This window comes from Rhinoderma darwinii, assembly GCF_050947455.1.
Source record: "Rhinoderma darwinii isolate aRhiDar2 chromosome 4 unlocalized genomic scaffold, aRhiDar2.hap1 SUPER_4_unloc_7, whole genome shotgun sequence".
Lineage (NCBI taxonomy): Eukaryota > Metazoa > Chordata > Amphibia > Anura > Rhinodermatidae > Rhinoderma > Rhinoderma darwinii.
This window is the reverse complement of record NW_027461762.1, coordinates 372,229-385,716: the sequence shown is the minus strand read 5'-3', so window position 1 is coordinate 385,716 and position 13,488 is coordinate 372,229. Positions and strand designations below refer to the sequence as shown.

Below are 13,488 nucleotides of genomic sequence, written 5' to 3'. Positions count from 1 at the left end.
AGGGATCTAGTTTCCAAAATGGGGTAATTTTTCGGGGGGTACCGCTGTACTGGTACTATAGCTCAATGCAACATGGTGTCAAAAAACGAATCTTATAAAATCTCCACTCCAAATACTAAATGGCGCTCCTTCCCTTTAGAGCCTTGCTGTGTGTCCAAATAGCAGTTTATGACCACGTGTGGGGTATTTCCCTACTCTGAAGAAGTTGCTTTACAAATGTTACGGTGCTTTTTCTCCTTTATTTGTTGAGAAAATGAAACATTTTTAACTAATGCTGCGTCTTATTGGAAAATAATGTCATTTTTCATTTTCACTGCCCATTTCTAATAAAATATATGAGACACCTGTGGGGTGCTGAAAAAATAAAAAAGTTAGAGCTCTTTGAATGCGACTATAGAAAAACAAATAAAATAGCTCGGTCATTAGGGCCTAAAATGGGATGGTCACTAAGGGGTTAACGTCAGTTAGCACAATATAAATACATTTACAGTATCTCTCCCTAGTGGCGACTGCCGCTAGCTTTCCACTGAAGTGTAGTAACCAGGACATGAGTCTAAGGCTATGTTCACACAGAGTTTTTTGCAGGAGGAATATCTGCCTCAAAATTCCGTTTGGAAGTTTGAGGCACATTTTCCTCTCCCTGCACGCCGATTTTCGCTGCGTTTTTCGCCGGCGGCCATTGAGCGCCGCGGGCATAATACACCGCGAAATACGCTTTCTCTGCCTCCCATTGAAGTCAATGGGAGGTCAGAGGCATAAACGCCCGAAGATAGGGCATGTCGCTTCTTTTTCTCGCGAGGCAGTTTTACTGCTCGCGGGAAAAAGACGCCGACGCCTCCCATTGAAATCAATGGGAGGCATTATAGGGCAGTTTTTGACGAGTTTTGCGGCGCGGTTTCCGCGAAAAAAAACTCGTCAAAAAACTCAGTGTGAACTTAGCCTAAAATGTTCTTTACAAAGGACGATTATCGGGCAGACAAGTGTTCATATAACGCTCGTTGCTGATAACTGCGCTTTGTAAAAAGGGCAGCAATCCGCAGATGAACGAGCAAACACCCAATCATCTGCTGGTCGTATCGTTTTAAAAAAGTGAAATATTATTGTTGTCGGCAGCTCATCTCCCTGTGTAAACAGAAAAACGCGCTGCCGACATGATAATAACGTTTGGGGACGAGCGATCGGAGTAACGACCGCTCGCCCTCATCCATAGCTCCGTGTTATCCATAGCTCCGTGTTATCCATAGCTCCGTGTTATCCATAGCTCCGTGTTATCCATAGCTCCGTGTTATCCATAGCTCCGTGTTATCCATAGCTCCGTGTCATCCATAGCTCCGTGTCATCCATAGCTCCGTGTTATCCATAGCTCCGTGTGACCGGAGCAAACGAGCAGATATGTCATAAATGTCAGGTAGATTGGGGTTCCACCTCTGGGACCCGCATTCACTACTATGGGAGTTACGGAAACAGATCAGACAAAGCCGGAGGTGGGACCCTCATCTATCTGACATCCTATGGATACGTCATAAATGTGTCTGATGGGAAGACCCCTTTAATGAGTATATCAGTAATAGTATAACTAGCAAGTACCAGCCGCTACCCCTCCCCCCTCATTGCAACACCAAGTAAGGCCCCATGCACACGACCGTATTTTCATCTATCCCGAAAAACTGTCCATATTGCATCGGTATATACGGATCCGTAAAAAAAAGAGGGAGGATGCAAATGATGTCATCAGCATGTTGCATAGCAACGCTTCCATATATATGGTCAGAGTACGGATGCGTATCCATAGCCACCCATATTTACGGAAGCGCCCATAGACTTCTATGGGAGAGTCCCTGCTGTAATTACTGATGAAAAATACGGTCGCGTGCGTGGGGCATAAGAAACTGCAGCTGCATCCCCCTCCTCCCTGTTTACAGTTTTTCACTAGATGGAACTTGCACGATCAACGATGTATCCAGTGACTCGGTGCTCATTTACACGAGCCGACGCACGCTGTACGGGGATGAGCGATGGTTAATACGATGGTCCGTGCTCGTACAGTTTACGTATTGTCGGCAGCACATCCCCTGTTTGTACGCTGTGGACAACGAGGATTTTTTGGGACGCATAAAAGATGTGATCAGCTGACCAATGAGTGCAGTTTATCGTCTGATCGTCGCTGCTTGTGATCGAAAACAAGCGCTCGTATGATTATCGGCATTGGTAAAGGGGTCTTAATGTCAATAAAAGGTTTTTTTTTAATATCACAACGTTTCTAAGCATTTTCTATAGAACTTGATAGAAACCCATCGAGCCTAAAATAGACCCATCCTGGAACCCAGGGGTATAAACAGGCTTTTCTTTACAGCCCGAGGTCTTGATGACGTCATTGAGACCGCGCGGTGATCGTGTATTATAATTATTATAGATTGTGGGAGATCAAACATCAGGATATAGTTTTGTTGGCTTTAGCGATGGTTTGAACATTTGGTGTACTTCTTCTATTAGCCACAAGGGGGCGATACATAACCTGGAAGAACGCAGTGCGGGAGCCTTTTGGTTTTTCTTGGCTTTTATATTGTGGGGCTATTATATAATCTATACCAGTGGTTCCCAACCGGGGTGCCGAGAGCTGTTCAGGGGTGCCGCGGCTCATCCACGGCAAAAAATAAAAAAAAAAATCGAATTTTTTTTTAAAATTTTTTTTTTTTTTTTGGTACAAGCTCCGCCAGCCACGTTGTAGCAGGCGTGACGCGCGGACGTCTGTTACAAGCACCGCCCACAGCTTCCCACTAGAAGCCTGACGGAGGGAGAGGAGCCATTAACACTGGGCAGGGTAAGTGGGTTTTCTTTACTTTCTTAGCAGTTGTGTGAGAAATGGAGCCAGGGGAATGTGGGTAGTTGTAGTTCTCTCCTCTTATACCTCCTCCCTGTAATGTCCTCTGATATCCCATAATAACGTCCTGGACATGCTGGGAGTTGTAGTCCTCTCCTCTTATACCTCCTCCCTGTAATGTCCTCTGATATCCCATAATAACAGTCTGGACATGCTGGGAGTTGTAGTTCTCTCCTCTTATACCTCCTCCCTGTAATGTCCTCTGATATCCCATAATAACGTGCTGGACATGCTAGGAGTTGTAGTTCTCTCCTCTTCTACCTTCTCCCTGTAATGTCCTCTGATATCCCATAATAACGTCCTGGACATGCTGGGAGTTGTAGTCCTCTCCTCTTATACCTCCTCCCTGTAATGTCCTCTGATATCCCATAATAACAGCATGGACATGCTGGGAGTTGTAGTCCTCTCCTCTTATACCTCCTCCCTGTAATGTCCTCTGATATCCCATAATAACAGTCTGGACATGCTGGGAGTTGTAGTCCTCTCCTCTTCTACCTCCTCCCTGTAATGTCCTCTCTGATATCCCATAATAACAGCCTGGACATGCTGGGAGTTGTAGTCCTCTCCTCTTATACCTCCTCCCTGTAATGTCCTCTGATATCCCATAATAACAGTCTGGACATGCTGGGAGTTGTAGTCCTCTTCTCTTATACCTCCTCCCTGTAATGTCCTCTGATATCCCATACTAAGTCTGGACATGCTGGGAGTTGTAGTCCTCTCCTCTTATACCTCTTCCTGTAAACTTTCTCTGATATCACATAACATCCTGGACATGCTGGGAGTTGTTGTTCTTATACCTCCTTGCTTATTCCTTCCCCAGGGGTAAGCACACTTTCTGTCTGTGATGGTCCCTTTACTAGAGGGGCAGCTGGTTATTTTATCGGGGGGCGGGGGGACTGAGGCTGATGGTGGCTTTACTGGAGGGGGCTGATGGTCATTTTACTGGGGGGATGGAGGCTGATGGTGGCTTTACTGAGGGGTCATTATAATGTGAGTGGGGGGCTGACGGTCATTACTGTGAGTGGGGGGCTGACGGTCATTACTGTGAGTGGGGGGCTGACGGTCATTACTGGGAGTGGGGGGCTGACGGTCTACTGGGAGTGGGGGGCTGACGGTCATTACTGTGAGTGGGGGGCTGACGGTCATTACTGGGAGTGGGGGGGCTGACGGTCATTACTGTGAGTGGGGGGCTGACGGTCATTACTGGGAGTGGGGGGCTGACGGTCATTACTGGGAGTGGGGGGCTGACGGTCATTACTGTGAGTGGGGGGCTGACGGTCATTACTGGGAGTGGGGGGGCTGACGGTCATTACTGGGAGTGGGGGGCTGACGGTCATTACTGGGAGTGGGGGGCTGACGGTCATTACTGTGAGTGGGGAGCTGACGGTCATTACTGGGAGTGGGGGGCTGACGGTCATTACTGGGAGTGGGGGGCTGACGGTCATTACTGTGAGTGGGGGGCTGACGGTCATTACTGGGAGTGGGGGGCTGACGGTCATTACTGTGAGTGGGGGGCTGACGGTCATTACTGGGAGTGGGGGGCTGACGGTTATTACTGTGAGTGGGGGGCTGACGGTCTTCAAGTGGTTTCCGCCTCTGACCTCCCATTGAAATTAATAGGAGGCAGAAAAAACCTGCGGCGCTCGTTTGGTGCTTTTTTGTCTGCGGTTTTTGCATTCGCTTCAACGGCTTAAAAAAAAAGTCAAACAGCGCTGTAAATTCAAAATCTGCCTCAAAATTCGTAAATGAATTTCGAGGCAGACTTTTAGTTTCTGCCTTACAAAAAAACGTTGTGTGAACATAACCTAAGAGTGTACTGCTTGTTTTTCGCCATTTTTTGTCGTTTTGTAAACAATTTTTGGTAGGGGTGCCCTGAGAATTATTTTTTTTCCCTGGGGTGCCTCGAGCCTGAAAAGGTTGGGAAACTCTGATGTATACAGTCGTCCTGGTGTATCTGGCAGTTTTCTAGAGTTCAGTGTATAATCATTGATAGATACGGTGACGCTGACATCACGCCGGGCAGCACGTGCGTCCTCATGAATTATACACGATACAGACAATATTATTAAAGAGGAGCCGACATTTCTCCTGAGATGTATGTATTAACCCTTTCACGACCAAGGACGAAAATGCACGTCCTGGTCGGCCGCTAGTTCCCGCACCAGGACGTGCATTTTCGTCCGCATTTCAAACTGTCACTCTGTGTAAACACAGAGTGACAGACGCGCGCTGACAGCTGTCCTAGACAGCTGAGACATCAGTCTCGCCGGACAGCGGACCATCGCCGCTGCTTTCGGCAGTTAACCCCTTAAGTGCGGCGACGGATTGCCGTCGCCGCATTTAAGTGGTTTGAAGCACATCGGCAGCCCCCACGAAGTGATCGTGGGGGCTACCGATGCTTGTCACGGCAATCGGAGGTCAGATAATGACCTCCGGGTTGCCATGTACGGAAGCCTCGGAGGAACAGCCTCCGGCCGTTCCTCCTCTGCTTCCTGTCAGTGTGACAGTCACGTCACAATGACAGTTGGAGTACATTACACTACGTGTGTAGTGTAATGTACTCTAGCAGCGATCAAAGCTGCAAGACTAAGTGTCCCCTAGTGGGACAAGTAAAAAAAGTAAAAAAAAGTAATAAAAATGTTTTAAAAAAAGTGTAAAAATAAAAGTTATAAGTTCTATAAACACAAAATGCTTTTTTTCCTATAATAAGTCTTTTATTATAGAAAAAAAATGAACACGTTAAAAAAGTACACATATTTTGTATCACCGCGTTCGTAACGACCCCAACTATAAAACTGTAATGTTATTTTCCCCGCACGATGAACACCCCAAAAAAAATCAATAAAAAACGACGACAGAATCACAATTTTTTTGGTCACAACCGCTCCCTAAATAAAGAATAAAAAGTGATCAAAAAGTCGCATGTACCCGAAAATAATACCAATAAAAACTTCTATCCGTCCCGCAAAAAACAAGCCCTTACACAGCTTTTTTGACTAAAAAATAAAAAAATTATGGCTCTCAGAATATGGTGACACAGAAATTTTTTTTGTTTATAAATAAGTCATTTTATTGTGCAAACGCTAAAAAAAAGGACCAAACCTATATACATATGGTATCGCCGTAATCGTACCGACCCGCAGAATAAAGTAACAATGTCATTTATAGCGTACGGTGAGCGCCGCAAAAAGAAAACCTAAAAAACGGTGTCAGAATTCCTGTTTTTTGCTCAGGATTGCAAAAAAAATTAACAAAAAGTGATTAAAAAAAAAACGCACGTACCCCAAAATGGTACCAATGAAAACTACAGATTGTCCCGCAACAAATAAGCCCTCACACCGCTCTATTGATGGAAAAATAAAAAAGTTATGGCTCTTGGAAAGCGGGGAGGGAAAATCTAAAATCAGAAAGCAAAAACTGGATCAGTCCTGAAAGGGTTAATTCATTTCTAATGAAAAAAACGTATGACCACATGTGGGGTATTTCCGTACTCGGGAGAAATTGCTTTATAAAAAATGGTTGTTTTTTTCCTCCTTTATCCCTTGTGAAAATGAGAAAATGCAACATTTTAGTGGAAAAAATGTTGATATTAATTTTCGCGCCCTAATTCTAATAAACTCTGCAAAAGACCCGTGGGGTCTAAATGCTCACTATTCCCCTAGAAAAATTCCTTGAAGGTTTTTCCAAAATGGGGTCACTTTTGGGGGGTTTCCACTGTTTTGGTCCCTCCAGTGCATTGCAAATGCGACATGGCACCGAAAACCATTCCAGCAAAATCATAAATCCAAATGGCGCTCCTTCCCTTCTGAGCCCTGCTGTGGGTCCAAACAGCAGTTTATTACCACATATGGGGTATTGTCGTAATCGGGAGACATTGCTTTACAAATGTTGGGGTGCATTTTCTTCGTTATTCCTTGTAAATAAAAATTTCTATGTTGTTTCAGAAAAAAAGTAAATTGTAATTTTTACAGACTAATTCCAATATATTTAGCGAAAAACCTGTGTGGTCAAAATACTTACTATACCCCTAGATAAATACCTTATGGGGTCTAGTTTTCGAAATGGGGTCGTTTATGGGCAGTTTCTATCGTTCTGGCAGCTCAAAGCTTCTCCAAATGTACAGTGGGGCCTAAAACATTTTCAAGCAAAATATGAGTCCTGAAAGCCTCCGGGTGCTCCCTTCCTTTGGGGCCCTGCCGTGTGTCCAAACAACGCATTAGGGCCACAATGTGGGTATTTTTGAAAACAGGAGAAAGAGGGTGATAGATTTTGGGGTGTGTTTCTTAATTTTCATGTTCGCTTTACAAAGAAATCGGTCTTCAAACAAATACTTTTATGAAAAAAGTGAAATTATATTTTTTTTTCACCTGATATGCATTAAATTTAGCAAAAAACTGTGGGGTCAAAATACTTACTATACCCCTAAATAAATACCTTATGGGGTCTAGTTTTCTAAATGGGGTCATTTATGGGGAGATTCTATCGCTCTGGTAGCTCAAAGCCTCTCCAAATGTACAGTGGAGCCTAAAACATTTTCAAGCAAAATATGAGTCCTGAAAGCCTCCGGGTGCTCCCTCCCTTTCGGGCCCTGTCGTGTGTCCAAGCAATGCATTAGGGTCACAATGGGGGCATTTTTGAAAACAGGAGAAACAGGGTGATATATTTTGGGGTGTGTTTCTTCATTCTCATGGTCGTTTTACACAGAAATCGGTCTTCAAAGTGATACTTTTATGAAAAAAGTGAAATTATATTTTTTTACGCCTGCTTTGCATGAATTCTTACAAAAAAACTGTGGGGTCAAAATACTTACAACACCCCTTAATAAATACCTTAAGGGGTGTAGTTTTCAAAATGGGATCACTTGTGGGGGTTTCCACCATTCTGACACCTATGAGCCTCTGAAAACCTGGCTTGGTGCAGGAAAACAAAATGTACTTCAAAATGTATAAAATGATTACTAAATTTGTAAGTCCTCCAAATTGCTCAAAAAAAAAAAAATTTTTTCAAAAGTGCTGCCAAAATAGAGTAAAGAGATGGAAATATATATTTAATTAAAAAAATTGTACAGTATGTATGTACATATGTCACATATTGCAGTTAAAAATAGGGAAAAATGATAATTTTTACAAAATTTCTTCAATTTCTCTATTTTTTAATTAATTTCCGCAAATCGTATCAGTCTACTTTTACCACTAAAATAAAGTACAACATGTGACGAAAAAACAATGTCAGAATTACTTGGATATTCAAAACTTTCACAGAGTTATTCTCTGATAAAGTCAGACATACCAGATTTGACAAATCTGGCTTGGTCATTAAGGTACAAACATGCCCGGTCATTAAGGAGTTAATAGATAACTTGGTGTTGCCATTCTCCTCATCAAAGGTCGTGTCCCTACAGTCTCTCTGTCAGCACTGATTGGACGTTGTCAGTTTGTAGGGACACACCCCCAACTGGTAACACACAGCTGTCAATTCTTACATTTCCAGGAGGAATAACAGAGAAACGGCACAAAGCAGAGAGTCCTAAGAAAAGTTGCGCACTCGACTGAATGTTTCTTCTCCTCGTCTATCGTGTGTGTTGATTTTATACATTTTCGCTGCTGCGTGTCTAGAGATCATATGGATTATTAGATGTTTTATTTCTGTATATTTGTACTGCATTGTTGCAGCTCATCGTCCTCCAGCTGCGGCCTTTCATTTCCATGACGACTGCTCCACTTTTCCTTTGCTCCAGTTTTAAATTTCCCACCTTTGTCTGGATTACGGATTCTCTGTAAGGTTCTGTGCACACGACCTATTTTCAGGCGTTTTACGCCTCGAATCACGCCTGAAAAGACGGCTCCATTACGTCTGCAAACATCTGCCCATTGCTTGCGGGATCTGCTGCGGGTAGCTCTTCTGTTGCCGCATTATTAAATAGATCATTGATGTCGCTGTTCTGGTAATTGATGCCACGAGGATCTATTGTATTCATTGATGCAGCGTGCGTTGATTACTGACATCCGGCAATCTCATATCTTCACCGTCAATGTCATCACTTTCTTGTCACTTGCATTGGTGGCATCAGTCAGTATAAAACCGCTCAGTTTATCCTACGTCACCTGTGATTCTGCTGAATTGTCACCGTCTCTTATCTGCTTAACTGATTGTATGACTCTCAGCAGCGTTTTACATCATCATGAAACCACCCCAGAAAAGCTCGTCCCGCAGGAAGTCGGCGCATCCGCAGAAGAAACCTGCAGCTCCTCCTCAATCTCCGCCAAGTAAGAGAAAGTTGCACCTTGATCATCTTATCACTCTCATTATATATTTTATTTTAAAAATGAATTCCAGATAACCTCGGGTCGTGTAATACTAGATTGTAATCCGTTTCTCAGCTTTATATCTTAGAGGGTTCGTTTCTATGCAGGTAAAAATCTGTTACATACAGAAATTTCTGTAGCACAAGGCCGCCACTAGGGGGAGCAAACTGAGGACTGATTTATATAGGCACAACAGGAGCTGTATGCATGTGCACAATCGTCTCCCCCTAGTGGTGGTTGCAGGAAGCACGTTACTATATGGCTCTGGGAAGGGAATCTGAGAACACAGCTCACACCCATGAAGATATATTATGAAATGAGGGATCTAAGAATTTCCAACCTGCAGTCCGACCGCTCTATTCATTCCCTATGGGATCGCCGGAAATAGTCAAGTTTGACTGCTCCTTGCCCAATTATGCACTCTGCCGTGAGCGGCTCCGCGCAGGCAGGCGCGATGTTGTGACGTCAATTTCTGAGCCTTTTTTCTACTCCGTTTATGCAGCGTGTGGATGAGACGTGTTTTATCTCATCCACTTTGCTGCTACTGTATTATGCTGCCGATTTTTCCGCATTATAATACAGGTATATGCCGTATTTACGTAATGTGTGAACTGACTCTAACCCCTCCGACCAACCCCCCTCCCCCCGCCAGTCCCCGCAAAAATGTTCTTGCATCAAACCGGTCCTCGGTGCAAAATAGGTTGGGGACCACTGCCATAGAGAATGACTTGAGTGACCACCCTCTGGGACCCGCACTCTTGTTAACAACCCGCAGCGATCCGGCATTTATCACCTATCTTGTGGATAGGTGAAAAATTATTTTCGTGGTACAACCCCTTTAATCAGGTATCAATAGGACTTGATGGACCCCAAATTATCAGTCATAGAAAAGTATTTAAAATTTGAACGTCCACATTTATATCCTTTTTTGGTCCAACATTCTGTGCTGATTAATTTCTTAATGTAGTTTTACAGCAGTTGGAGCACAGTTTTCTGAAACGGAGCTCTAAATCTCCTGCGTAGACAGTTACATGGTATAATTTTGTCTCCCTGCAGCCACCACTAGAGGGAGCTCACTGCATACTGTTTTGTTACCAAGTTCAATGTACAACCATATACAATGAGCTCCCTCTAGTGGTGGCTGCAGGTAGCATGTTATGTTTTAAATCTGTTTACCTGATGTTCCTTGGGGGACATTAAGGTAATAGGCCATGTTCACACAGGGCAGATACGCGGCGTAAAAGTACACAGCGTATTGGCCCTGGGCACCGGAGGTAATTCTGGCTGAAAAATTGCAGTTTTTCGGCTGGAATGTCCATAGAAGGTAGAAAAAAAACCCATACTTACCCGTAGCCATGGTGACGTGTCCCTCTGATGTTCTGCAGCAGTCATATGGGATGAGACATCATCCCTGGAGGCCGGGTTGAACGCAGGAGCAGAGAGATCTGGGTAAGTTTGGCGGTTTTTTTCCGCTGCGTCTGGATGAGATTTGTTTGAATCTCCTCCACTCTTCTGCTTCTGTATTACGCTGTGGAGTTTCCGCAATGAAATCGGTTGCAGAAAATCCGCCGTGTTTACGCTACGTGTGAACCCGGCCAGACAGTGAATTTCCATGTAGCGGGAGATTCATTTTCAGCTGTGATTATGGATTTCTTTCTTACAGGTAGAGGGGAAACAAGTCACAGACCGAGCACGCAACGAAGAAGACGCTACCGCCCAGGAGCCCGTGCGCTGATGGAAATAAGAAAGTACCAAAAATCAACCAATCTGCTCATTCAGAAAACCCCGTTTTTCCGCCTGGTGAGTGGATGTGTCCTCTGCGGCTGCTCCTCTTTATTGTCAGCGATATTCCCCTTTTATTCTTGCAGGTGAGAGAGATCTGCCTGAAGTATTCCCGCGGCGTGTTTTACTACTGGCAAAGCACCGCACTTATGGCGCTACAAGAGGTCAGTATCTCATACAATGCACTGTCCATGTAACGCATGGGTCAACCAGAGAGGGAGCTGCTCTTTGCAGTGATTCACTACTCAGCCCCCGCCCCCTCTAACACATCCATATGCCCTAGCGGGACATTTGCATAGGGGTTGTGATGCATTGTGGGAGTTCCAGAGGCCAGGACCCCCCCCCCCCCACCATCACTCTAGCTAACAGCTCATAAAAGTGAAATCTGATCAGTCCTTCGAGCTGTGTAGTAAATTATACCGGGAGTGCTGTCACTTTAAGAGGGACTAATGCTCTTCTGTATCCACAGTCAGCTGAGGACTTCCTCGTGAGTCTCTTTGAAGATTCTTACCTCTTCAGTCACCAGGCCAATAGGGGCACTCTCTTTGTGAAGGACATGCAGCTCGCACGGAGAATCCGAGGCATCCCGTATGAACTGTGATAACGCTGCCGTTTTATCTCTCAAGATTTGATGAAGAATGATCACGTGTAAATAGTTTTATATTAATGGAGAAAATCTATTGGGAAATACAAGTTTTACCATTGCATAAAAGATCCAGTTTGGAAGAGTAAACCGGCTTTAGCGCCCCCTCCTGACACTGGTTACAGTGCAGTTTTTTTCTTTGTTACAACCAATATGGCTGCCGCTGTAGTTTGCAGGGTGGTAGTGCAGTCGTTTTTCTGTCCAGCTATGTAATGGGTTATAGGGGTCCAGGATGTAGCACAGAAAATGACCACAAGGCGGCACTGCTGGACAAAACCGCTAACAAAGACGCTGGACACAACCGCTAATGAAACCTGATTTGGCCGACCTTCTAATTGTTCTGCTGAGTTTATGATCCGCTTCCTGTTTTTATTCTGTGAAGATTTGTTAATTTTTTCAAATAAAAAAAAAATGTATATTATAACTTTGATCTTCATCATTTTAGACTAATCTTCATAAGGGCTTGGATATGATCAATGACTCCAGCTTCGCTGTAGTTCAATACTCTTGCTCTGTCCCACCCCCATTCTTTACACTGCAGCTATGCTTGTTCAGAGTGTTTGCTGTGTGGGTGGGTGTGTGGGTTGGTTCCAGAATTATTTGGGCAGTGACACAATCTTCATGATTTGGGTTTTGCTGCCACCACATTGGATTTGAAATGAAACAACTGAGATGCAATTGAAGTTTAAACTTTCAGGTTTATTTCAAGGGGTTAAACAAAAATCTCCTGTGAAAAGTTTAGGAATTGCCACCATTTTTCTACACAACCTCCTCATTTCAGGTGATCAAAAGTGATTGGACAAATTAACATTACCATAAATGTTTTTTTTAATACTTTGTAGAGAATCCTTTGCAGGCAATGATGGCCTGAAGTCTGGAACCCATGGACATCACCAGACGCTGGGTTTCCTCCTTTGTTTTTTTTGTTTTTTATATTTCAAATTTTTTATTTTCAAGAAAAGAAATGGGGATACAGAAAAAGAAAAGGGGGTGACATGGGTACAGAAAAAGCCCATGAGGGCCGATCATTTCAACCTATATTTCAACAACAATAAGTAAATATGCAATCAAAGTCCTCCCAACATAGTACCATCAATACACTACAAGCATTAGTATAGCAAGACAGGAATACCAGCATTACACCCTCATCCGCCCCTCCATCACCCACATCTCAGTCAATTCTTAGTAACGATTGATTCAAATAGGGAAGTAAACGAAGGGTAGAAGGACAAAAGGAAGGGGGGGGGGGTATAGGGAAAATCTTAAGAGGGAGAAGGGGAGATGTTCTCCCCTCACTCTCTCCCCCCCCCCCACAGCACATCACAGACCAGAGAGAACTCAAGAGCTCCCTGGTTCTCCACTAATCAGTTCACCCATGGCCCTCTTGTATCTGTCCGACTTGCAGATGTCAAACCAATAGAACCAGGTTTTCTGAAACTGCGTTGCTCGTTCGGGTGCGGAATGGAGCAACTCCTCCATTCTCCGAATTTCGTGAATGCGCTCCAGCCATTGTCTAGTCACAGGAGGCTCAGAGGATCTCCAACCCCCCGGAATACAAGCCTTAGCTGCGTTCAACAAATGTCTCACTAACATCTTCCTGTAGCGCCCCACAGGTATATCGTGGTGGTGCAGCAAAATCCATGCCGGATCATCTCCCAGCGAGATTCCTGTGATCTCCAGAATGATATCTTGAACCTCTGACCAATAGGTGCGAAGGTTCTCACAGCTCCAGAATATACGTAAAAGCGTTCCCTCTTCTCTGCCGCATCTCCAACATAAAGGAGAAACATCCGGGAACATTTTATGTAGCACATGTGGGACTCTGTACCAACGGGATAGTATTTTAAAACTGGTTTCCTGATAGGCGTTACTAATAG

General features: G+C 44.2%; 1 protein-coding gene across 2 annotated transcripts; it reads left to right on the top strand.

Moving 5' to 3' along the window:
* Positions 1-2,529: 2,529 nt before the first annotated feature.
* On the top strand, positions 2,530-12,035 carry LOC142684108 (histone H3-like centromeric protein A). 2 transcript variants are annotated; one of them, XM_075847500.1, is made up of 5 exons: positions 2,530-2,821; positions 9,049-9,147; positions 10,850-10,986; positions 11,055-11,132; positions 11,438-12,035. In XM_075847500.1, the coding sequence occupies exons 2-5, from the start codon at positions 9,063-9,065 to the stop codon at positions 11,567-11,569; spliced, it is 432 nt and encodes a 143-aa protein (XP_075703615.1). In that variant the 5' UTR covers positions 2,530-2,821; positions 9,049-9,062; the 3' UTR covers positions 11,570-12,035. The 2 variants fall into 2 exon arrangements, with proteins under 2 accessions (XP_075703615.1, XP_075703616.1); XM_075847501.1 differs by having other exon boundaries at positions 9,046-9,147.
* Positions 12,036-13,488: the final 1,453 nt, after the last annotated feature.

Bases quoted from the DNA above. Each gene is read 5' to 3' on its own strand.
- LOC142684108 (XM_075847500.1), top strand. From the start codon at position 9,063: ATGAAACCACCCCAGAAAAGCTCGTCCCGCAGGAAGTCGGCGCATCCG. The intron at 10,987-11,054 runs GTGAGTGGATGT...TTATTCTTGCAG, and splicing joins AAACCCCGTTTTTCCGCCTG to GTGAGAGAGATCTGCCTGAA. The intron at 11,133-11,437 runs GTCAGTATCTCA...CTGTATCCACAG, and splicing joins CACTTATGGCGCTACAAGAG to TCAGCTGAGGACTTCCTCGT.